General features: G+C 36.7%; 1 protein-coding gene across 1 annotated transcript in view; it reads left to right on the top strand.

The window, feature by feature from the left end:
• Positions 1-3,796: 3,796 nt before the first annotated feature.
• Positions 3,797-26,035, top strand: part of TMC1 (transmembrane channel like 1) — a gene marked incomplete at both ends in the record, with an annotated part of 65,722 nt that continues 43,483 nt past the window's right edge. The window contains 6 exons of the mRNA XM_082783908.1: positions 3,797-3,815; positions 5,012-5,077; positions 5,202-5,574; positions 10,383-10,523; positions 22,068-22,158; positions 23,482-23,563. Coding sequence (XP_082640034.1) covers positions 3,797-3,815; positions 5,012-5,077; positions 5,202-5,574; positions 10,383-10,523; positions 22,068-22,158; positions 23,482-23,563 — 772 coding nt within the window. The remainder of the gene's footprint in view (positions 3,816-5,011; positions 5,078-5,201; positions 5,575-10,382; positions 10,524-22,067; positions 22,159-23,481; positions 23,564-26,035) is intronic.

Here is a 26,035-nt window from a genome sequence, read left to right as displayed (position 1 = left end):
TACATGCAAATACCTAGAAATAGATAATATATATCTCTTGCTATTCTTTTTGACTGAGACTTCACGTGCATTTGTTATCTCATATGACCTTATATGGTTGTTTCTGTATTTTGGGCACCTGGTTTATTAGCTGTCTAGGCTAACACCTTTCTGGCACTGGAAAAAAATAAATCCATTCTTAATTCCTTGCAGATCACTGCATATGATCAAATATGATCAAATTCATTGTATTAATAATTAATTAATACAAATTAAATTTGTAACTTAGAATAGACAACCAGTCAATTTTGAATCATATTTGAACATTTTTGAATCATATACAAATCATTTTTTTAAATTATTATTATTATTTATTTTTTTCCAAGGCATGCGAACATAGAATTGCTCTTACTAGCAATTGGTTTTTAGTAGTAGCAGTGTGGGCAACGATATTACAAAGGGACATATTTTTTGGGTTAGTTCCAAGCATCATTATCACCCCCACACTGATAAAATAAGGTAACTTTATTGGCATAAAACAAAACAAAACAAATTAAATCCAACCCCTACTCTGCTACATGACCACTTCATAGCAAAGACTTCTATAGTTTTATAAATTTTGTTCTGTGCTCAATTTCCTCACCAGCCAACATGTCGATATTTTGAGCTCCTCCTGAGCTGTATGCTGACATTTGTCATTTTGTCTCTGGCTTGAGCCCAGTCTACCTTTCTTTAGCCTAGCCGGCATATACGTGTCTAAACATAAATAAGATTTTAAGTGAGATGACAGCTTATTCAAATTACACCTTTTACACCTTTGTTGCCTTTAGTCTAGAAAGGTAATAAAGTTTCCCTTAAACTACCAGGGAAAAATAAGTAAACAAAAAAAATAAAACAGGAAATAATTGGCTTTCCTAGAACATAAGGAGTTAGAGACTATAGTTTCAGATATACCTAATAATATCTGTATAATTAGGGCCAGATGCAGTATTCTGGAAGAAGTAACAGCTGATAAATAGTTTGTGCTGAGGTCACATAAATTCACATTATTTGACTCAAAGCCTCATTACCTGAAATGAGCCCTGTGAGTGCTAATAATGTGAAGAAATGAGGTCTCTTCTGGAACATTGTGTAATTCTAGAGAGCACTGTATTGAGACTTGCTTTCAACCAAGGTTTTCCTGAGTTTTTGATAAGTAGGATCACATGAAGATCTGGTTAAAAAAGAAGAAAAGTTATAGACCTAAAAGAATCCTACATAGTGATTATTTTTTGCCTACATCAAAGACTATACATTTCTACTTTAATAAGCAAGAGAATCAAAAATGCTCTTCAATTTTCATACAGAATGGCAATGCACTACCTTCAGAATGCCTCTCTACTGTTTCTCTGTGCTGTGTTTTGTGGAAGAACACTTAAATTTATTGCTAAACTGCATTTGGATTTAGTGTCACCATGAAATGTAATTTGTGTATAGTTGAAGTACTTCTCTGGTTATTCAGTAAGAAACAGTTTGCCACAAGCAACTAAAGTGCTGAGTTATGAGCTGCCTAGCCTCTTGCTTTCCTTTTTGAGAAACATTACACTCTTAATGATCTGACATAGCTTTCTAATAATAATACTGTTGAATAAATTTATAATTATTTATCTCTCATTACTCAAATATCTACCCAGTTAACAAGATTGTTCTTTGCATGATGTGAGAAAAATCCCCAAACATAAAAAGTTGATTATTGATACATGTTGTCTGAATTACAGGAATAGCTATAGTGTGGGTACGTAGCTGGGTATGAATGCACAAATGTATGAATGTACGAATGCACATATATGTGTTATTCAGGACAGACCTCAGATAATACAGATGTTAAAGGTCCTTCATACCCTTCCTCAGTGACTTTGCTTCTCCTAACACCAACAGCTATTACAGCTGCCACAATGATTTCTAGTTCTACCTTGAGCTTTAGAGTTTCTAGTAACATGGATCATGACAAAGAGTGCAGTGTATTCAATGAAATTAGAGGATCTGGTGTGTTGTGTGGCTTCTATCTTTTAAAAATAAACTATAGTGCAATGCTTTCTGCATCACATCCCAAGACCTGGGAGAGATCTCTGTCTGTGAATGCAGCAGAAAGACAAATCCCCAACATTCTTTATTGTGCAGGTCTGACTGAATTTTGATGGATGCAGTACAGGGAAGGCTGAGGTGTTTTTTGAATGAATGTCAGCAAAGTGCATGACAGTGAGCCTCTAGCAAACTCACAGTAATTGTCTACTTAAAAATAAAACGTAAAAGTAATAGAACAAAGTGGTGTTTTTTGGGTGGTGGTGGTGGTGAAGTTTTGATTTGTTTTATTTTATTTTAAAAGTGCAATATCAGAAACAAAATGGGCATGTTTTATATCTTTAGGTGAGCATGAGACTGCGGAGGCAGGAATGGTCTGAAGTTCACTTTGGAGTTATAATTTTAATTTTTTAAAGAAATCATTTTTTGAAGATGGACTTTGCATGACTCTTTGGCATGCATGTAGTACCCTTCTTCTAGCTGCATGATTCCATTCTATTCTTTTGTTGTTTGTTTGTTTGTTTTTTTCCTTAATTGCTTAAAAAAACTTGTTATCACTTGTGTGCCTGAACAATTCTGTGAAAAAAAAGAAAGAAACACACAGGAATCACTATTCACATACACTCTCCTCTAACAACATTCCTAGTACTTTCTTCAAGCAGCCTGAAATCTATTAGTTTAACATATCATTTTGCCTGAAATATTGGATTCAGACTAACACATTTGTTACCCTTATGCTATAAAAATTAACTAAACCCCAACAGCTACATTCTGCTTTCTTTAATCCTGTGTTTCATAGTCCATCGTTACTTTCACGACTATGTCAATATGATGTTAATTCCAGCATGATGCACTTTCACTGCTAATGCACGTTTTGGTATATGTGATAAACCTATAACTGTTTTCTTATTGTATATACTCATCAGAATTTCCAGTGAGGCCAATCTTGTATCATTAAGTACTTCCCTGGGATTTTCTGTTTGGCTAGAGGGAATCAGCAAAAGCATTAATTGCAAATAAAAGACCATGCCCTATTGTTACATGCAAAGTATCTCTTCAGAGTTGCCTGTCATCATCTTTGCAGTCTTTCAATAGCAACATAATGATCTTTGTCAAATGAAGATCTAGTTACTGTCAGCAACAGAAGGCATATGTCCAGAGAGAACAAAGGAGCACTTATTTTCACATTCCACTGATGATATTGTGATAACGTTTTTGTATAGTTAAAAAAAAAAAAAAAAAAAAAAAAAAAAAAAGTGTGCAGATGCTGGGGAATTGATAGAAATTGCAATTTCAATTAAATGTTTTGTAGAGGGAACATAAATCCCTACATATGTCCTATTTTTAAAATGTCTGTCAAATTTTGGATAAAAGTACTTTGTACATTATTGTATGCAGTGAAACAAGACACAAGATTCCTTCTTGTTTGCAGCCTTATGTATTTTACTGTTCTTTGGTACTGGGTAGGACTAAGTTGTGCCTGACAGCTACAATAGTCCCTTGATAAATCTGTGTGTATATAAATTTTCAGTGAATCTCTTGTGGGTTAATAAAATCCATGAAAGTAACAAGGGAATGAGTGGAATGAGTGGAAAGAAAAGCTCAGGAGAATTATGGATGAGTACAACAAAGATAATTGTAGTTTCCTCTTGACTGAAAAATACAGCATAAAGATTATGACATGTCACCTGTCTCGTCTGTACAAAGAGGAAGGTAGACAACATATGTCTGAAAATACATGCTATGTATGAGCCTAATGACAGCTGCCATTCAAGGTAATATTTCTTAGTCATTAATCCCTTACTACCATGTATCTTTCAATATTACATTGGCATGTCTCAAGTGATGTCCAACATCTACAAACTGCAACAAGGATACCTGAAAGAGAGCCTATTAGCTCTCAGGTATTAGTTAGACTGCTTCCGAAGAAACATTGCTGACAAACAATACTAACAGTTTCAGTGGTGACATGGTATGTAATATGTTCATATCAATATTTCCAGAGAATGCTTTATGTAAGTATTTCAGAAGAACATGTCATGAATATACAGTATGATGATGGATATAATGCACATGAAAGAAGGGATTGTTTTTCTTTTCCATATGTACATAATCCTCATCTCAGTGTGTACAAGGTAAATGAACTGGATTATTTCCTGGTTATTGATGGGAAGCAGAAGCAACACCTCTTATTGCACTTATGGAGAGCACACAAGGAAGAGATCCACTCCAAATTAAAAATATCTCTATGTAGAAATACTGGCTTCTCTGAACAGGATCTCCCTCTAGAATCTCCAAAGTTTTCATCAACTCTTGAGGGGCAAAGGAGTACTGTGGTAGAGCATAAAAGAGAGCTGTGGTGCTTTTGAGAACTTTTGTCAGATGCTTAGAGATTTGTTTACTAGAACTGAAGATCTGGGAGTAGGTTTCCTTTTCCTCTGGGATTGTGCTCTCTTCAGCGATGCTCTAACTATGAAGCTTCATGCCCTCCAGTCAGTCAAATCAGAAAATGACTCTTTTAATCTTCTTTATTCTCAGCCAGTGCTTACCTTTCACATCTTCAAGAAAATATGAGAATTGCCGGAGAATCATATTAATACTCCTCTTTTCTTCTTCCAATTTCAGGGTGCTGCTTGCTGTTTCTGTTTTAGGGTCCTGCTGTCCTATATATTTCCTCTGTGAGAGAAAGTTTTTTTATGTCATCACTTTCAGACTTACCTAATCTACTAGGTAAGTCTAATATCACTCTTCTAGGTGCTTCAGCACCTAGGAGTGCTGAAAGAAAGAATAACTGTTATTTTCTGTCTTTATCTTATTTCTTGAAAGCTATTCTCCACATTCCAAACAGCTGGGTTTGTCAAATGTTGTAAGGGTGCACAATGTGTCAAATGCTAACAATTGGCTAAAGCTCCTGAATTTCTAGTGACTAATCTACATTTTACATGCACTGGCCTTTGTTTCCATTCCACAGATGGCAGTGATGTTGACAATGAGGAAGGCAGTGTAGCTGAGAATGAAGAAAATGTCAAAGGAACAGGTTAGTGGGTGTGGATAACTTTGAGGCCACACTCAGGTATTTTTGATTATCTATATGAAACAAGCAAGACGGAACATCTCCCTCTAACATACTGCCTTCTCTCATGCTTTTGTTTCTGTCATAGTTAAAGAGGTGAAGAGAGCAACACCGAGAACCAGAAGGGGACATGCTAGAGGGAGAGCCAGATGTGGTGGTGAGGAGGATGGAGATGATGAAGATGAACCAAGGAGACCTGGGCATCGCAGGCACAGAAACCGGAGAGGACGGGGACGGGCAGGTGGAAATGAGGGCAGTGATTCTGATGGGGATCCTGCAAAAGTGAAGAAGAACAAAGCAAATCAGAAATCCAAGGAAGATGGTGAAGAAGAAGAAGATGGTAAAGGTGATAAAAGTGGGAAAGGCAAAAATGAGAAGAAACAGGACAAAAAGGCTGATAAGAAAGGAAAAAAAGAGAAGGCCAACAAGAAGAAAAAAGACAAAAAAAAATCAGGATCTGGGTAATTCAGTGAATTATTATTTTTTAATATAAATCAATTATCTTATGTAAATCCTGATTTCATTTATAGCCGTGAAATATCAAGTGTTAGTATGATTCCCTTATTCATTAGAACACAATCGGAACTGGAGACTCAAGTCCACTATAGTGGAACATGGTGAGGAGGCTGTCACAGGTACAGGGTGGAACATGGGGAAATGACCAACCAGACCCTTCTGGTAGCCTGAGGATTAGAGACAAATCTGTTTGGTCAGAACAGGAACTTGAGCAAGGGTCCCCTAACTGTTGTAAAATGTCCCAAGCTCTTGAGCTGTTCTCTGGAGTGACAGAGGAGGGGAATAAATGACAACGAGTTGAAAAGAAGCGAGATCTCTACTGCTTTTTCCTAAAACAAAAAAACAAGCAAAAGCTACAACAACAAAACAAAAGACAAAACATAAAGCTCCTAAACTCAAAGCTGATAACCCTTCCAAACTCCAGAGTCTAGCTTTATTTCTAGTGCAGAACTCCTGTCTTGACACTGTTCAGAAAATTAATTTCTTGTTTCTCAGCCATGTTCAAGTCAGCTTTTCTAGGAGACTGATGCCAAAACAAAGCTCAGAGCCAAGAACTGAGATGGGACTTTCTAAAGTTCCAAGTCTCATGGTTACATGGTTACTCCCATTGAAATATTATCAGTAACTTTTCCAAAGCATTTAATGCAACCTGGAGTCTTTGCACTGGCACAGAGAACTCCTGAAAATTCTTTCTATTTTATATCTGTCATCCTGGTGTTTTCTTGCATCCTGTGGTGTTTTTTTTTTTTTTTTTTTTTTTTTTTTTTTTTTTTTCTCCATATTATTGAGAGTAAATAGCCCCTGGGAATAGTGTACAATGAAGAAAATGGAGCTAGATATGCTTATCTCAGTGGAGAGGGACAGAAATTCCCCTTCTCTCATTCAATATTTCTTACACCGTGTTCCCAAATGAATCCCTGGAGAGCACAAGAGGAGTCAAAAGAAGAACAAAATACAGTAAGACATGCTGAGGTATTTAATTTCTTCATGATTCCATTTCAGTATACATCTACCTCATTTCCTTTCCCCGTGAGAATGACTAACATTTTCCTTAGTGATGACTATTCACTGTTAAGCCAATTATATTCCAGTGCGTTTTCCTCTACTCATATAAGCAACAGATCTGAATCTGCCAATCCACATTCCTTTGCTTATTGCCAATAATCTATTGTAAATATTTACTGAGCACTAATTTAAAGAGACCACTAAAAGTATGAAAAATTGAATGAGGGCATAATGCTTTTCATTGTCTTACAAAGTTCCAACTATTAAAATGCATAGGCTAAATATTTTGAAATCGCTACCCAGCTCAGGACATTGCTCTTGATGTAGAAATCACAACACTTGAGGAAAAACTGATGATGCTTTGGAAGATAATTTGAAAACATTATATTTTTAGACATTTAGGGGACTAGCTGACAAGGTTACATAGGAATAAATACCAGAACACTTAAAATAGTTTTCAAAAGATGAAAAGGAAAAAACAAATCGAAGGAAAATATGGTAGTGATCAGTTTAACTATGAGTCACATAAAGGATTTGCAAACCTTCAGAACAGAAAATAATGGCTTGAACACAGAAATTAAGCCTGTCTAGCAAGTCTTTTAGAGCCTACCATAGAAAAGACTATGTATTGTTTCAAAGTATATCTTATTAATGTACTTTGGTAATGGGGAAAAAAAAAAAAGTAAAAAAAAAAAATATAGATGATATATTAAATGTGATATTATTCCACGGGGGAATGAGGTTGATTTTGCTGATGTTATTATGAATTTTGTTGTCCACAAACATTGCATATTTACTTTTTGCCTAGGTAACACTGAAAGTCAGCAGATTCTACTGTTGCTACCTTCTTCTTACCTCCCGCTTTTCATCTAAACCAGGAAAACCTCTTTATAACTGATCATTCTGCATAAAGAATTTCTAGATAAATTATGTGTTCATACAGTTGTTGTTGTTGTTATTATTATTAACATCATCATCATCATCATTTAAACCTGCTTGGGATTTTGATCTCTGCTGTCTTCTGCTAGTGAGTTTCACAGGGTAATCCCATGCAAAAGAGCGGTATTTGGGTTACTTTAATACTTTCTGCTCTTAAATATGATTGATACTTGTAAAGTAGTGAAAAGAACCTCTCTTTACTGTTTATAATCATAACCTCCAAAACATTTATGATAAATTGCTCCATATAGTCTTACTGTGAATATCTGTGATATTCTTAGGTTCCTGCAGTATTCCTAGGTTCAATGGCTCTGTTCAGAAGCTATTTTGTTCTTTAATGGCTTAATTTTGGCTGATAAGTCAAAATTATATATTATATAGTAAAGTATAGTAACTGTACTTGATAGCAATCATCACTTGAGCTATAGCCTCTTATGTTCTGTCTCGTATATGCATTTCTCTTTTTAATGTTTGGCTCTGATGTAAGTAAATCAATTGATTTTAGAAGAATTATTAAAGGGTATAGAGCTTTTGCAAAAGTCTAGAGCTACGTGGAAGATAAAAGCAGTACATGCACCTTTTTGCTGGTAAGAAAAGAGCTGAAGAGCACTAAATGACAGGAGATGTTATGGAGATTATCAATGACCAATAGAATTTTCACACAAAAAGTACAGGAAAAATGTAGTCAAATTTATTCATTCACCTCTCTAGTGTCCTAAAGTCCTACTTGTCACAGCATCACAGAATGACTGAAGAGGTAAGGAACCTCCAGGTATCATCTGGCCCAAACCCCCACCAATTAGGATCACCCAGAGCACATTGGGCAGGATGGCATCCAGGCAGGTTTTGAATATCTCCAGAGAAGGAAACACCACAGCCTCTCTGAGCAGCCTGTTCTGGTGCTCTGTCACCCTCACAATAAAGAAGTTTTTCCTCAGATGGAACTTCCTGTGTTTATGTTTGTTGTTTTTTTTGTCTTATCACTGGACACCACTGATATTTTCAGTCTTTCCCCTGACAACATTCAAACTCCAAGAAAATATTTTCTTCTTAATTTTCACCTCTGTAAAATGACATTAAAAAAAACAACACACACACACACATACACAAACAAAAATATAATTAAATCAGTACAAAGTAGATAAAACTAAAACCAGAACACAAATAAATAGTATAAACAAGTTCATTACGTATGTGATTTAAGGAAGTGCCATTGATTTCAAGAGTTCTACTGACTTAAGAAAAGATGCATTTTGTGCATTGAATTGAAATCAAGGAACACAGTGCTTGCTGTGAAATTACTGAATGATGTTTTATGATCTGTGTTAGCGTGAAAGCCAGAAAGACAATTTCTGGTCTTCAAATTTGAGAATCACACTTTTCAAGAACGTCTAAGTTTTTTTTCTTGTAGAAGGCAAAATTCTGATATTCTGGCTTGACTCTCTGAGTGTTCAACTAGTTGAGCTAAAGGAAAAAGCTGCTGCAACAGCACAATGTTTGACTGTGTCATGTAAGTAGTTATGGAAAAAAAAATGAAACAAAACAATTTTATGTGTTAAAGATGTTTAGAAATTTGGAAATTTGGTTATTTTTTCTGGTGCCAAAGGAAAAAGAAAGATGAAACATAAATTGCACTTGCAAAGATAAATAAACTGTTAGTGGGCAATGGCACAAGAATCATTTTTATCCTTACTTTACCTTTTGTGTTCTGCACAGCTTCTTCTTCTCAGTAAGATTACTAAGAAACGACCTGCCACTCATTTCTTACCACTATCATTGCAGCCTTGTAAATATGCCTATTTCAATTGTGCACAGCACAATTATTTTTATTTATTTATTTATTTATTTATTTTTCTGTCAAAGGAAATCCCCACTATTGGGTATATTGCTGTCAGCTTTCTATAATGCAAAGCAGCTGAATGTAACAAATGAGGATTTGAAGCTCCCAATAAAACAGTTTTTTTAAAATCTTTTGGTTTTTCATCCGTTGACATGACTTATTATTTTCTTTATAATGCATCAGAATCATATGTACCAATCTTTTTATTGACTTTTCTCCATTTGACCTAATCCTTCAAATAGTTCTTCACCTGCCCTAACAATATCATAATAACAATAAATATGTTTGGCTCAAAAATATTTCAGGACCAATTTTGCTTTCTCTAGATTGATGCTTTATGTGGCACTGTTTTTTTTATCACACGAAGCCTGAAATTTTATGCCTAGTGAATTCAAGTTTTTAATTTTATAATATTCTCAGTATTTAAGTGTTTAATAGTGGGTCATCTGATTACTCTGAGAGTTTCTTTCCTATATTGTCTTACTCCTGTATGTTTGGAGATCTTAAACTGCTCCATTGTAGCTTTTGCTACAATGTTGTGTATTTCATAAAACCTAAAGGTGGATGAATAATAAGAAATTTTTATTTTGATATGTTGCCAAAAAAATTTGCTTTTATTGTATTTGTTTTAAAACTTCATAAATATATAAAAATATTCTATTAGGTATTGCAAGTTTGGGTTGGACTCTGAGGAGGCTTGTTACTCCTGCAGGACACTTACACCAAAGGAAAAGTCATTCTTCATCTGTAGTTTCATTGTTCTGGATGTAGTGCTGGTTCAGCTTTGGCTCTGCACTTCATGTGCAAGTTTTGCCTTTGATAAAGTGTAGGTAAAACCTTCACTGCAGCAGGGAAGGCATTTTCTAGGTGTCAGAGTTTACAAAAATTAACACCATGTATGCACTTCACTGAAAACTTTTTTCTCTCCTGAGTTTTGGTGATGGTTTTTATTCTCACTTTTATCTGAAGCTCTGATTCTGACTCTGAGGAGGAGCCAATTACAGAGGAAGAATTGGCCAAGCTGAAAGAAGAGGTAGAAGAAAAAAAGAAGCTAATTGCAACATTGCGAAACAAGCCATGGAAGATGAAAAAGAAGTTGGCAGTCCTGAAGTATGGTTTGACTTTCGTAATGAATATCTGCAACCCTGCTTTTTACTGTGCAATATTTTTTCTAAACTTTCACTTTGTTTCAACACCTACAGACAAATTTACCTCAAATTATCTCTGGTATCTCCTTTCCAGGCTGTGCTTTCAGATAAAGTAGAGGTTAATGGCATTGCAGACCAGTGCTTTCTTGTCTCTGTCAGATATGAAAAACTCAAGTCTTTTTTGTTTGCTTTTTTTTTTTTTTTTTAAGTTTCCATTACGACCTCCTGTAAAATCTTTTGTTTTCTACAGTTGTCAAATTTATGTTGGTAGCTTCTTCCACTGCTGTGTTTAATGTCTTATTAAGGAAAAATGATCCAATTTCATAAATACCCCAACATTACGTGAGCGAAGAGAGAGATTTTTTCTTTCTATCCTAACTTTCTTGGGAGAACAGATTTTTTTTTTTTTTTTAAACTTATCAAAAAGAAAACAAAGAAAACATGATTGGAATGTGAGCTTGAATTTCCATTAGTCAAGCTACATATAAATCTAGATTTTTTTCCTAGCAAATCTATCAATACATTTTCATTATGAAAAAAAATACATTTCAGTTAAATTATCAGTTAAATTTCCACCAATCACAAGAAATTGGGTTATTATTATTATTATTATTGCCAAAGCTGCTATGCTCCTGTGTTTTAAGTAGCTCATTCACTGTGGTACTAACCAAGCAACAGCAAAATATATGGTTAGGCACAAGTAACAGGAAAAAGATGAGTTCTCCTCCAGACAGTTTTTTGTTTGGCAAGGAGACATGGACATAATGGAAGGAGACAGCATATGAAATATGTCTGTGTGGAACATCTATGATTGCTTTTTTCTAGAAAGTAAGATGAGCTTGGGGAGGATACCATTGCAAAAGGAAAACTATGCACCAAGGTACTCCAAGGTACTCCAAATGAAAACAAACAAACAAAAAAACGTTTCCCTGTGAATGCTCAAAAACTTTTTACATTTTCATGACAAAATATGAAAAATACTTTTTTGCAGTATTTTGAAAAGCAAATATTAAGGTTGTATATGACTTTTTGTTCTTTACATTTTTTGAAAGAAAAACTAATTCGTTAGAACAACATTTTTTTGGGGAAAGATTTAATTTTCATCAATTTGCCTGCTTCTAAAAAGTGACAAAAATAAAATGTTTTTAAAACATTTCTAAAATTTTCTTTAGGAATTTTCAATGGATAATGTATTCTGTGGGTTGATTCAAATCCAGTTTCTTTTCCAAATGCAAACTAATTATAATATATGCATATTTTAAAGAAGTAAGCTTTGAAATTAGAATGTATAGGATGGGACACACATTTTCTACTTAGGTCTAGTGACAATTTTGTGAAAGATTAATCTTTTCCTTCATTTTTTTTGTTTTTTTTTTCTGAAAATCCATGGACGAGCAATTAATTTTAAAACTTAGTCACAGAACTGGTCACTTTGTAGAAAATGCCTTCTGTCAAAATGTGACTGAAACCCTGTCTGCTGAAATGGAATTCTTAATTGAGATGCACTACAAAATTAGACCAGCTCTAATTTCTAATTTGGATCCCCATGTCTAGAAAGATGCATTTTATTAGCCCCCCTGGTTATTTTCTGTAGAAGTGTGATGCAGAGTGTTCCTCTGCATTTTGGAGCTATACTATCACCTTCAGACTCTCATCTCAGCTTCAGACATGGTCAGGTCTCTATTGGTCTGAAGACATGAAAAGAGGTAGAAAGAAACCACTGAAAGGAATGAAAAGATGTTATGTGACAAACACCATTGCTTCTCTCCCCTAACAAGTGGACATGGCTGTGAACAGAGAGCATTGCAGTCCCTGCTGTTGAGAACCTGTGAATGGCTGGAGCCTAGACTTTTATCTCATTTCAGAGAAAAATATTTCAGAGAAAGCTCTTCAAAAGAGCTTTCTGGCATTTCTCATTTTCCTTTTGCTGATTTGAATTGTTTGTGAGCACCCTTATTTTGCCTTTTCTATAGGAGAAGATAATCATGCACTTTTCCCTTTGACACGTGCTACTTAGGACAGCATGAAATTAACTTAAGAGCCATCTGATAGTAATGACCATCAGTCATTATTTACAACACTGAAATTAAGAGAGAGAGGGTTAAAATATTGAAAAGATTTTTGAATTAGAAAAAGACACAAAAGAAAAATCTCATGGGATTGTTGCAAGTTGGATAAACTCTGAGGAAAGTTATCACAATTTACAGCTAAATGTTTGATTCGGGGGACTGCATCACTGTCTATGCATTCTTGATTGTTTTTTGAATAGATATGAAGCTAAAGGGAAGGTTCAAAAGCTGTGCTACTGTGTTTGGATCTGGAATACTAACCTAATTATTGGATAGATAAGGGTTTGTGCTCCATAATAGAAAGACTATTAATAGCTAGGTAGTTTACCTCTGCTAGAGAATTTTATTGAAGTTCATATAACCAGGCAATTGTACAAAGAATCCAGAAACATGCCAACTGTGGTCTCAGTTTAAGACTGTATCACAAGACAATTAACAAACTATCGAAACAAACAAGATGATGATAGGAAACAAAGCAAAACAACAACAAAACAGCAGACAATTCTCAGGTTTTGGCCTTTCAAAGGAATTCCAATTAAATACTGTAAAGACAACAATGAAAACTTACTAGTTTTTATAAATAATCCAAGGAGCACAGCAATCTCTTCATATACCAAGGACAAATCTTTCTTCTTCTCTTTCTTTTACATTTTTTTTTCTGTTTTCTCTCTTTCTTTCTTGCTCTTTTTTTTTTTTTTTTTTTTTTTTTTTTTTTTCCCCAGGATTTTATCAAAGAATCCAATGAGACAGATAAGTAGAAAGAAAACACATATATGTATATATACATATTAAAATATAACGTACATAAAATATGTATACAAAATCCAAAGGTATCCATATACATAAAGTGAATATGTAAGATGACGGAAATTTCTCATCTTTGGATGGGATGTCTAAACTCCAATGAATTTGTGTTTCAAGTTTGTTGACATGGGCATTTCAGGATTTTTACTAGCAGTCCTGGAGGCCAGCCTGGCTGTCCTGAAGGTTGGCTGGGTATTGAATAACACTGTAATTTGCCCATCATTATTGCTGAACTGCTCTCAAGTGAGCTATGCCTGGCAACAGCTGTTTTGCAGTCAGCTTTTAGCCAACATTTCTAAGATTTGGAAAAGTCCTGGGTGATCAATATTGATATGACATTTGTTTTTAATGAGTTTTTTGATCTTGGTCACTGAAACCTTCCTGAACTGTTACTGAAAAATGTGAGCAATCCACTTGAATCCTGTTCATTAACAGCAACCTCTGAGAGCTGTAATTCATCCTTTCTGTGCAACACTGAAGTGCCCAAAGTACTGTACACCTAGCACTTTGTGAGCTGTAACTCCACACCTAGTATTAATAATTAACTCAGGCTTCTCTGGGACAATAATGCTGGGCCCCATGCAACATTTACTAGTTCCTTTTGTCTGTAATTCAATTAATAAGGCTTCTCTGAAGCCTCTTTAAATTCACAGTTAGCTAACGGGGCACACTTTGGCCTGTCTTGTGATATAGATAATTTACCTATAACACATGATACCAGCGATTACAAAGCTCAGTTTTGTCACCCTGTGTTGCTTTTGACACGTCCTCATGTTGGTGAAGTTGCACTGCTTCCAAGTGGTTGTGTGCATATTTGCGTGTGGTTTTTGGTCATTGCTGAGGTTTCTAAAATAGTTGTACTGGTTTAAGATTAATTTATATTTCTTGACCATTCTACCTGTCTTCATATTTTATTTTTAGAACAAAAGAAATGGAGAAAAGGGCAAAATGTGGAAAAACTCTGTTGGGATGATATACAAAGAATATACAAATATTCTTTTTTTTTTTTTTTTTTTTTTCCTGAGGTGGACTGGACATCAGGGCAGAAAGCTGAATTAAATAAAATATTGAATTATATTTAACAGAGATGAGCACGTGTCACAGACACTGACTGGAAAGGACAGTCCCTGACTGAATGCTGAAGCTTTAAGTAGACACTGGGGTTTTTCTTAGCCTGCAAATCATAGAATTTAGGAGTAGCCCAGTGGGACCAACAGACTGCAGAGCTGTTGAGGGAAGAATTGATGAGGGAAGAAGGAAAACGTTTTTTGTTTGATATCTCCAGCAAAATAATATAGTTCTTTTTTTTTTTTTTTTTTTTTTTTTTTTTTTGTATTGTTTCCTTTTCCTTGTACATAACTGCATACACCTTCTCTGCCTCCTTCAGCTACAGGCCGTCTTTCAAGCTCTGCCTCTGCACTGAATTTGCTTTTTCAGATATTTCTTTAAAATTCTGATTGGAACTTTACATAGAATCATATTGTTATTGAGATTTGCTTTTAATTGCCAATTACATATGTTCTTTATATTAGTCATTCAGATATTCATGGATGCAGCTAACAGATAATTTGCTATGAGGCACATAACTCCTCTATATGTCTGCAAGTGATGACATTCCCTTATTAAGACCTAATCTCTCTAAATAAGCAGTACAAAAATGTTCCTTAAAATATTATTGGTAAAGAAAAATCTACCACGTACACAAAAAGGTAAGACATGTTTGAAGATAATCAAAGATAACTTGATTTCACTTATTTCAATTGCAAGAGGACTTTCATTTTCTCTTAAAAAAAAAAAAAAAAAAGAATTTCATTTATTCTAACTGCATAATAATGCAATATAGCATGTTCCACCTTATTTACATGTGCTACTCTATTAACTTTTGGCTATTTATTTATTTATTAACTATTTGGCTATTATTTCACATGAATAAGAATCACAGAATCACAGAATCACAGAATTTCTAGGTTGGAAGAGACCTCAAGATCATCGAGTCCAACCTCTGACCTAACGCTAACAGTCCCCACTAAACCATATCACTAAGCTCTACACCTAAACGTCTTTTGAAGACTTCCAGGGATGGTGACTCCATCACCTCCCTGGGCAGCCTGTTCCAATGCCTAACAACCCTTTCAGTAAAGAAGTTCTTCCTAACATCTAACCTAAAACTCCCCTGGCTCAACTTAAGCCCATTCCCCCTTGTCCTGTCACCAGGCACGTGGGAGAACAGACCAACCCCCACCTCGCTACAGCCTCCCTTGAGGTACCTATAGAGAGAGATAAGGTCGCCCCTGAGCCTCCTTTTCTCCAGGCTGAACAAGCCCAGCTCCCTCAGCCGCTCCTCGCAGGACTTGTTCTCCAGGCCCCTCATCAGCTTTGTTGCCCTTCTCTGCACCCGCTCAAGCAGCTCGATGTCCTTCTTGTTGCGAAGGGCCCAAAACTGAACACAGTACTCGAGGTGCGGCCTCACCAGAGCTGAGTACAGGGGGACGATCACCTCCCTAGCCCTGCTGGTCACACTGTTCCTGATACAAGCCAGGATGCCGTTGGCCTTCTTGGCCACCTGAGCACACTGCTGGCTCATATTCAGCTGACTATCCACCATCACTCCCAGGTTCTTCTCTGCCTGGCAGCTCTCTAACCATTCCTCTCCCAGCCTGTAGCTCTGCTTGGGGTTATTGCGCCCCAGGTGCAGGACCCGGCACTTGGCCTTGTTGAACTTCATGCAGTTGACCTCAGCCCATCAGTGCAGCCTATTCAGATCCTCCTGCAGAGCTTTCCTACCCTCAAGCAGATCAACACACGCACCTAACTTGGTGTCATCTGCGAACTTACTGAGGGTGCACTCGATGCCCTCGTCCAGATCATCGATGAAGATATTAAAGAGGACCGGCCCCAGCACCGAGCTCTGGGGGACGCCACTAGTGACTGGCCTCCAACTGGACTTGGTTCCATTCACCACGACTCTTTGGGCCCGGCTATCCAGCCAGTTTCTAACCCAATGAAGCGTGCGCCAGTCCAAGCCAAAAACAGCCAGTTTCTTGAGGAGAATGCTGTGGGAGACGGTGTCAAAAGCCTTGCTGAAGTCAAGGTAGACCACATCCACAGCCTTTCCCTCGTCCATCCAGTGCATCACTTTGTCATAGAAGGAGATCAGGTTCGTCAAGCAGGATCTGCCTTTCATAAACCCATGCTGACTGGGCCTGATCGCCTGCTTGCCCTGCAAGTGCTGCGTGATGACTCTCAGGAGGATCTGCTCCATGAGCTTCCCTGGCACTGAGGTCAAACTGACAGGCCTGTAGTTTCCCGGGTCTGCCCTCCGGCCCTTCTTGTAGATGGACGTCACATTTGCTAGCCGCCAGTCAACTGGGACCTCCCCCAATCGCCAGGACTGCTGATAAATGATGGACAGTGGCTTGGCCAGCTCCTCTGCCAGTTCTTTCAGTACCCTTGGGTGGATCCCATCCAGCCCCATCGACTTGTGCACATCCAAGTGCCGTAGCAGGTCACCAACCAGTTCTTCATGGATAGTGAGGGCCACATCCTGCTCCCCATCCCCTTCCACCAGCTCAGGGTACTGAGTATCCAGAGAACAACCGGTATTGCCGCTAAAGACTGAGGCAAAGAAGGCATTAAGCACCTCCGCCTTTTCCTCATCTCTTGTAACTAAGTTTCCCCCCGCATCCAGTAAAGGATGGAGATTCTCCTTAGTCCTCCTTTTTATGTTGATGTATTTATAGAAACGGTTTTTGTTATCTTTAGCAGCAGTAGCCAGATTGAGCTCCAGATGAGCTTTAGCCTTCCTAATTTTGTCCCTGCACAGCCTCGCTACATCCTTAAAGTCCTCCCTAGTGGCCTGCCCATTTTTCCAAAGCTTATAAACCCTCTTTTTTCTCCTAAGATCAAGCCACAATTCTCTGTTGAGCCAGGCCGGTCTTCTTCCCTGCCAGCTCATCTTTGGGCACGTGGGGACAGACCGTTCCTGCACCATTAAGATTTCCCTCTTGAAGAGCGCCCAGCCTTCCTGGACCCCTCTGCCCTTCAGAACCGCCTCCCAAGGGACTCCACCAACTAGTGTCCTGAGCAGCTCAAAGTCAGCCCTCCGAAAGTCCAATACAGTGGTTTTACTGGTCCCCTTCCTGGCCTCGCCAAGAATAGTGAACTCCACCATTGCGTGGTCACTCTGCCCAAGACAGCTCCCGACAATCACATCCTCCACCAGTCCTTCTCTGTTTGTGAAGAGAAGGTCTAGCGGGGCACCACCCCTGGTAGCTTCACTAACCAGCTGCGTCAGGAAGCTATCTTCCACGCTCTCCAGAAACCTCCTAGACTGCTTTCTCAGGGCTGTGTTGTGCTTCCAGGATATGTCAGGGAAGTTGAAGTCCCCCACGAGAACAAGTGCTGAAGATTTTGCAACTTCTGTCAGCTGCCTGTAGAATTCCTCATCCATCTTCTCATCCTGGTTCGGCGGTCTATAGCAGAACCCGACCAGGACACTAGCCTTGTTGTCCCTGCCAATCCTAACCCAAAGGGACTCGACCTTGTCATTCCCAGCCTCAAGTTCTACAAGCTCGAAAGACTCTCTAATATAGAGAGGCACCACCCCTTCTGTGCTGCCTGTCCCTTCTGAAGAGCGTATAGCCAGGCATTGCAGCACTCCAGTCATGAGACTGGTCCCACCATGTCTCCATGATGGCAACCAAGTTGTAGCCTGCCTGCTGCGCGATGGCTTCCAGCTCCTCCTGTTTGTTACCCATGCTGCGTGCATTGGTGTAGATGCACTTCAGCTGGGCCATTGCCTTATCCTCTTGCCTTGCCATTGTTCCCCCTGGCACAGCCCCAACAATCCTAGCTTCAGCCCCATCCCCCTTCCTACCTAGTTTAAAGCCCTCTCAATGAGCCCTGCCAGCTCCTGGCCCAGGATCCTTTTTCCCCTAAAAGATAGGGACCCGTCTGCAGCCATCAGGCCAGGTGCTGAGTAAAGTGCCCCATGATCGAAAAACCCAAGATTTCTGCGTTGGCACCAGTCCCAGAGCCACGTGTTTAACAGGTGGGCTTTCCGTGTCCTCTCTGTACCCCTCCCTGCCACCGTAGGGATGGACGAAAACACCACCTGCACTCCCGCTCCATCCAGTAACCGACCCAGCCTCCTAAAGTCTCGTCTGATAGCCTTCAGGCTTCTCTCTTCAATGTTGTCACTGCCCACCTGGACTATCAAAAAAGGATAATAGTCAGAGGGGTGCACCAGGTTGGGAAGCTAAGAAATATTAATATCCACATTTTTTATGCATGTTTGAAATATCTTCTTATTATAGTCATTGTGAAATATACACTAAGAGTTATACTAATACCAAAAGCCATGCTGTTTTGTAACTGGATTAGAAGGTAAATACAGTCAAAATGGAAAATTAAAATAATTTTATAAATCCACCATTTGGAGTTAATTGAATCTTTTGTGGTTTATACAATGCATTTTTAAGTACAGACCAAACAATATATAAAAGCATGAAAGGAGTTGCCTCACATTTCATTCATGAAATAAAAAGAAGCTTTGCAAACTTATTTCATGCATGGTTACAACCATTTTTGTGCTCCAGTCTTCTGTGTGTATGTCAGTTAACTGCATGTACAAAATACCCAGTGGGAATTTGAACTACTATCAGACAGTTGTCTGTTTTGGCTGTTTTGTAATGATGAATTTAGTCTTGTGAAGGACAATGAAGTGAAAATATGAGAAAAATGGATTATAAATCAGTCACATATAGAAGAGGCTTATAATAGTTCTGTAAACAGTGCACACTAGAACAGGGTAGCGTTGGAAGAGAGGGAGAGAAGAAACCACAGACACTGGTGGGGCAAAACCAAAGGAAGCATCCAGGAAAGTTATCAGCATTAACCATGGGAATCTGGATCACCACCTTCAAAAAGCAATATTTTGGTTTGTTGTAGAAAGCCAGAAAACTGAGTAAAAGCTTAAATACTACAAAAATCTAACTTTGAGTCAGAAAAGTAAAAGAAATACTGTTTTTTTTTTTTTGTTTGTTTGTTTTTATGTACAAAAACTTGTAAAAAGACATTTCAAACCAGCAAACACAAAGCTTAGATTGAGAATTTGGAATAAATTCTTTTATGACTTTCACTGTGGAAAATTCTTTTTAGTTCTGGCTTAGAATAATTTTACCATACAACAAGTTTGTGGAGAACTGTGTTCAGCCACAGAGGCAAACTGCGTTCATATCCACCATGGAGAATTTTAAGTGACTTAATGGTTGTTTTTATATTATCCCCTTAATTTTCAAATTTATTGCTTCGCTTGAAACAAAACAAACCAACCAAACAAAAACCCAACAACCCCAAAGCCTACATTTTGAAATCTTAATGTTCTGCAGCTTAACTATATATAGTTATTAACTATATATAGTTATTAACTATATATAGCTAGTTATTAACTATATATAGTTAGTGACTGAAAATATACATGTATGTTTTCTAAAGTTCTGCAGACTTTGATTTCAGTAACTTTTCATGAACTAGCTTGCATTACATGGTGATAGAAATGATGGTATAAAGCTTTTCTTTTAAGCAAAAATATGATGTGGTGCCTTAGCTAGCTACATGCCCAGTTTATTGATGCTGGTTGATGTTATGGTATGGCTCCAGCAGTGACTGTGGAGTTTATGAGGACGCTGCCACCTACTGTTAAGATTGCCTTATATGTCTCCAGACAGTGCAGTAAGATTTTAAATCATGACGTCATGGATTTAATTGCGACTCTTGGACACTTTTCTTAAAGATGGAAGAATCTATTTTCTTTCATTTATTTGAGATGGCTAGAATGTAAAAGTAGAATTATTTTGCAAGTCAAAGTGAGAGAATGAGATGTAAGCCAGAATATCTCTGAAAAACCTGAGTGACTTGGAAAATGCTAGGGTCTCAATCACTGTCAATGTTAGCTAAGTACTGAAAAATCAGAATCAGAGAACCAGAATATGAATGTGATCCAGAATCACAGAATAAGTATAATGTGATGCAGAAGCACAAAGTAAGAGATCTCAAGAGCCTTAAAAAGACTCTGACTATATTTCTGAGGAGCAATTGGAAGTGGTGAGGAGGAGATAGTACATATGAATATGCATGTCTGAAGGGGTAGCTGTGTGATTTTTTCATTTTTAAACTGAGTCTGTGCATGCCTTTTGTCACAGGAAAGAATATAAAAATAAAAATAATAAAAAAGGACTATCTTGGAACCCATGTCACAACTTTTTTTTTTTTTTTTTTTGTGTGTGTGTGTGTGTGTGTGTGTGTGTGTGTGTGTAGCCTGAATCCTTAAAGGAGAAAACTAGAAAATTGGTGAAAAAAATCATGCTGTAATCTTGTGGCTGTCAGGAGAACTGACACTTGTCCTTGTCCTGATGCCTCACCATTTAGATTTAGGTGTGAGTGGGAAGGTGAGAGTGCTCAGAGAGCTATCAAAGAGTGAAAGTTGAATTCAGTAATTCAATCTGAATCATCTGGAAAACAAATATTTATTGGGAGCCTTGGTACTGGGAGGTAAAGAGAGTAGTGTGATGGGTGTCTAGTTTTTACAGGTCTTCAAAAGAAAATAAAAAAATTACCCTAAGCATCTGTAGTTACTAAATCTACAGTATTATACAATAAAAAACATAGTATTTTATAAGATGCAGAAATTTTAGCCCTGAGTTGAGAGGAATTTTGATGTGGCTAATAGCATTCTTCACATATTACTTTAATTCTCTTTTATCACAGCAACACCACTGTACTGCAAAGCCAATGTCAGATTTTGCAGTTTGACACAATCTTTTTGCTTGCTCATATGCGTAAAATCTGTGAGCAGCAGATATAAACGTGATAATTATTTTCACTCAGTGTCTAAAGAAGCATCTCTAGAGGAATGTACATCCCAATTAACATTTTCCCAATATTTTTTCCCAAATGCTTAGTGTAGTATTTAGTATAATATAGAGTGCTCTGCAGTTGTCCAGTGTGATGATACAGTAGTTGTACAGCGAGAATACACTGACAGATAAGAATTCTTACTCCATTTGCCAGTGTTTTAGGGAAGGATAAGTGACTTTTAGGGCATATTTTGTCAATAGAGAGATACATGAAAGTCATGCTTATAAATGAAGATGAGATGAAATGGAGGAAATACTAGTACATTATTGGCCTTACATGTTTATTATTTTAATCCATGGACACCATACCTTTTAAAACAATTTTAAAAATCTTTCCAAATTTGTGTCATCAATTTGTGTTCTATATCTTTATAAGCAAAATTTCAGTTTTTGGGGACCTCTACAAAATTTTTCTTTATAGTCAAAGATGATATATGCAGAAATTCTGAACAGCTGAATTAAACATAGTCTTGGGAAAGACAGGCACAGGGGAACCAAAGCTCTAGCATATATATATCTCTGAACTAAAATAAGAAAATAATTTTTTTCTTAGGCAGATGGACAACAGAATCTCAGAGCTTTTCTTTCTAAGCTTTACTAAGGGAACAAGTTCACACAAAACTCTATGAAGACTAGAAAAACTACATTATTGTGGTAGAGACAATCTTAAGTTTACTGCAGCATCATTTATATCTCTCACTTGCACTTATTTTCCAGGGAAGCCCAGCTTTTTGTTGAAAAGTTTGAAGGTGCTCTTGGAAAAGGAAAAGGAAAAAAATTCTATGCATACAAAGTGATGATGACCAAGGTAAGTATGTACTAGCTTTCTGTAATGCAGAAGGGGAGACTTTTGAAGATTACTGCCACATGTACCCATCTTCTTTATTTGAAATTTAACACTTCTGTTTTCACTGTTCTTACATGTAATAATTTCAAATGCAAGCTCACAATTTGATTGAGACATATATCAAGACAAAAATGAACTGTCTTTCAAGACCTGCACTTATCTGGTCATGTATTTAGTAAAAGTTATTTTTTTCTTGGCACAAATTATGTTTGTCTGTTGACTGGATCCTAAGACCTGTCTTTCTCTTGATCTTGTGAAAGATCAGAAAGTGTTGTTTTTGTCCCACAGAAAAAATACTGGGGCATCTCCACTAAGCCAAGAGCTATATCCTAGATATATTACAGAAAGCAATACAGCTCTGTAGAATTGTGACTGAAAGGCTGAATGGTGGTTGCCGGTCCACATTATATGTGTTCTGGCAGGATTTACTTTGGCCTAAGTCGTACATGGTGCCATGGACTAAATATCCACTTCTAGACTACAGATAAGTTTTATGCTTAAAAAGCTTGATTTTATGCTCTGACACAGCTTTAAAGTGCAAAGATATGTGCTGTAAATTGGGATGATTTTGGAGATTCACTGGGGAAAAAAAACAAACAAACAAACAACAACAAACAACAATAAAGCAAAACAAACAAACAAAAAACACATTCCTGATCTAAACTAAAATGATGATGCAGAATAACGTTAATCACATTTGGCAAGACACATTTTAATCTGCCCAGCATCATCTTTAGGTAGACTGGCTTTTCTGCAGGCAGGTGTGTAGTCAAATCTTATTAGCATTAATATTCACACAAATAAATAATTAGGCTTTCAAACTCAGATGTGCACCAGAAGCTCAATTACAGAAGTTATAGTTATCCGTTAGATAAAATACTGAGTAGAGTAATTGCAATTAAATGACACAGTTTGAGCTCCAAATCTGAATTTTGAATATCAAAGGAAAGAACAAATTAAAACAGAAACAATAAAAAAAAAAAAAAAGGAAAATAGAAAAAAAAAAGACAAAAAAAATGGCATGAAAAGAATGGATTCTTTAATCATTTTTCTTGTGGAAGACATAGGGACTTCATGCAAAGCCAGTAGGAAACATACTCAGAGGAAATAAAAGAAGATACTTTTACCTAGTGTTCCTGTTGCAGTGGGCTCTGCCAAAGGATGCTCTGCATAAGGGTTTTCATTAGCTCAAGTGGAAAATGCACATCTGGGGTCACAGATTATATGTTTTTTTGTTGTTGTTGTTTTTTTTTTGGTATGTTTTTAATATGTAACCCTTTTCAGAAATGGATGAAATTCCAAAGAGATTTTGAGAATTTTAAGACAGCCTGCATACCCTGGGAAATGAAAATTAAGGAGATTGAGAGTAAGTACTTGTGAAAGGTAATAAAGAATAATATCTGTTATTGTATTTCTGATGTGTGTCAAAATTTTAAATTACTTTTCAGTGCTTTAGAAATATCTATAAATGTGTGGTATAAATGCAACGAGTATTTCTTCTTTCATTAATACTTATTAAGCTTTATATAATAGCTTGTTGAAAAGTTCCTTGAGAGAGTGTTAGCCAACTTAAGCAACTATGAACAGTGAACAATTGGGAACCAGTGTTAAATTTAATCCTGGAAAAGAGATATTAGGATTAGCTGTTGTCTACATTTACTTTGCTTGTATTTGTATTATAATAATTTCTGTGACTTTTGTTGTTGTTGGTGGTGTTTATTTATTTATTTTTTTCTTCATCATCTTGAGCCTAATGTTAGAGGTCTTACAAAGTTACTTCTCATTTTTAATCATATAATACAACATGGAGCAAAAATTAGTGGTCTTGGACATCACCACATATTAGACATAAATATAAGGAGAAGAATGTAGTTAGTCCAATGGATATGTTTCAGAGTAAGTTTTTGGCATAGGTTTTATTTGTCAGTTCCATGGATGAATTTAAACTGCATGTCTCTCTTTGAAGGAAATTTGGCTTCATAGGTACCTTACTGAGGTTCTGCCTCATGAATGCAGCTGAGAATGCAATAGTGCCTGACTTTAAAGAAGATGTCTTTTGGAGAAGCTGTGGGTTGCGTCAAAGTGCAATAGTCAGAAGAGAAGGAAAATGATGAATTGTGAATTCTGTGGAGTTTTGGACTACAAAATAACCCTTGAGGAGAACTTATATAATGTCCTTAAACATATGGTCTATGGATTGCTGAACAGATTATCTGTATACTTAGGGTGATGTTTAGGAGAAACTGCTGCTTGTGCATAGTTAAAGTCAAATTCAGCAGCAGGATGAACATGGTAGTTTATTGGTATGGGCACACAACAGACATCTTGAGGATGTGTGTGAATCATGTTTCTGCTAGTTTCCACAAAAAAAAAGTAGTCCTGGAACAAACCGTTCTTTTAGTAATGACTTTCAACAGACACTTTTATTTCTTTGTAAAATATGAATGCAAAAAGTGAAGTAGATGTTTATTCCAGTCTTGCTTTCACCTGGAAAAAAGCATAGCAGGATAATACCTTTTCATAATCTCAAGAGGTAGGATTGTGAAGTTTACTTTTTTTCTATTATATTTATTATTAGATTTGTTCATCTCATTGCTAATGCAAATTGTTTTTATTTGTAGAAACAATCTTCTATCTGAATACTAGTAAGTTAAGAAGTAGACTTAGATTACAGTTGAGTACAAAATTCTGTAGTCTAGAAAAAAGGCTTCAAGGAAAGCTCTGAAATACTGCATAAAAATACATTTTAAATCACAATTTATATGATTCTGGTTAACCCAAACAGTAGCTCTTAGCATGGACATCATATTAACAAATATACAGTACTGAGACCAAGGTAATCTTAATGATGACACTGATGAAATTGCCAACTCACAGATGAAAAGCATATTAAAAAGATATTAAAAAATAAGTGAGAGAAACTGAAATTGAAGAAAGCCAGTCAGTGTGTAAGGAAAGAGTATAAGGAAAGAGTGAATATTAAGATACATTGAGACATAGAAAACAGACTGAAAAAAGTCTGCTTCAAATTTGACCTGATTGTCACCTTAATGTATACATAGATAGGATATATATCAGTATTACAGTATTGGTAATACTCTAACAAGCTTAGTAAATGGATGTGTTCTTAATAATAGACCTGATTGACTTTTGACTCCTAGGTCACTGAGCCAATGGCTTTCTCTTTTAAGTTCAGTGCTTTGTAAAATGACAGTAATGGTACTGCCTTAAGCATGTAGTATCAGACAATGAACAGGATGTGTCTGATACTATTTATGAAGAATTCAACAATAATAGAACTTTGGTTGCTTAAAATTCCCTTGGGACCTGCAGAACATTGAACATCTGAGAGTATCTTGTTGGCACAGGTAACACCACACATGTAACCACTCAATCCTCCTGTACACCCGAAAGACTGAAGAGAGATTGAAGAAAGTGATTGAACATTGGGATTGGACACCAGGATCAATATTTAAAAAATAGATACTGCTATTAGACAGCATTATGTTTGTGAATTCTTGGTCACGTTAGTTCCCGTAGGTTGTACTCTCATGGTAAAGTACAGTTGCATGAAGGAAATTGAACACGGTCTACACAACAGTTCATTTCCAGAGGAGACAGTACAATGAAATAAACTGTAAATTATATCACAGTGTGTAAAGTAGACTGTTTAGACTAGTCTTGGAAATCTAGTGATACAAAACGCTCTGGCACATTTCACTGCTACAGAACTGGGTCTGTACAACTGCTTTCCATATTGCTACACAGTACAGCATGTGAAAAATATTTTGTGTGTGTGCATGTGATAATTTTTTACCACCAGGACACGGAAGGGTAT

This window comes from Aythya marila (genome assembly GCF_965140915.1).
Source record: "Aythya marila genome assembly, chromosome: Z".
Lineage (NCBI taxonomy): Eukaryota > Metazoa > Chordata > Aves > Anseriformes > Anatidae > Aythya > Aythya marila.
Note: the sequence above shows the minus strand (reverse complement) of the source record. Positions and strands in the feature narration are given on the sequence as shown.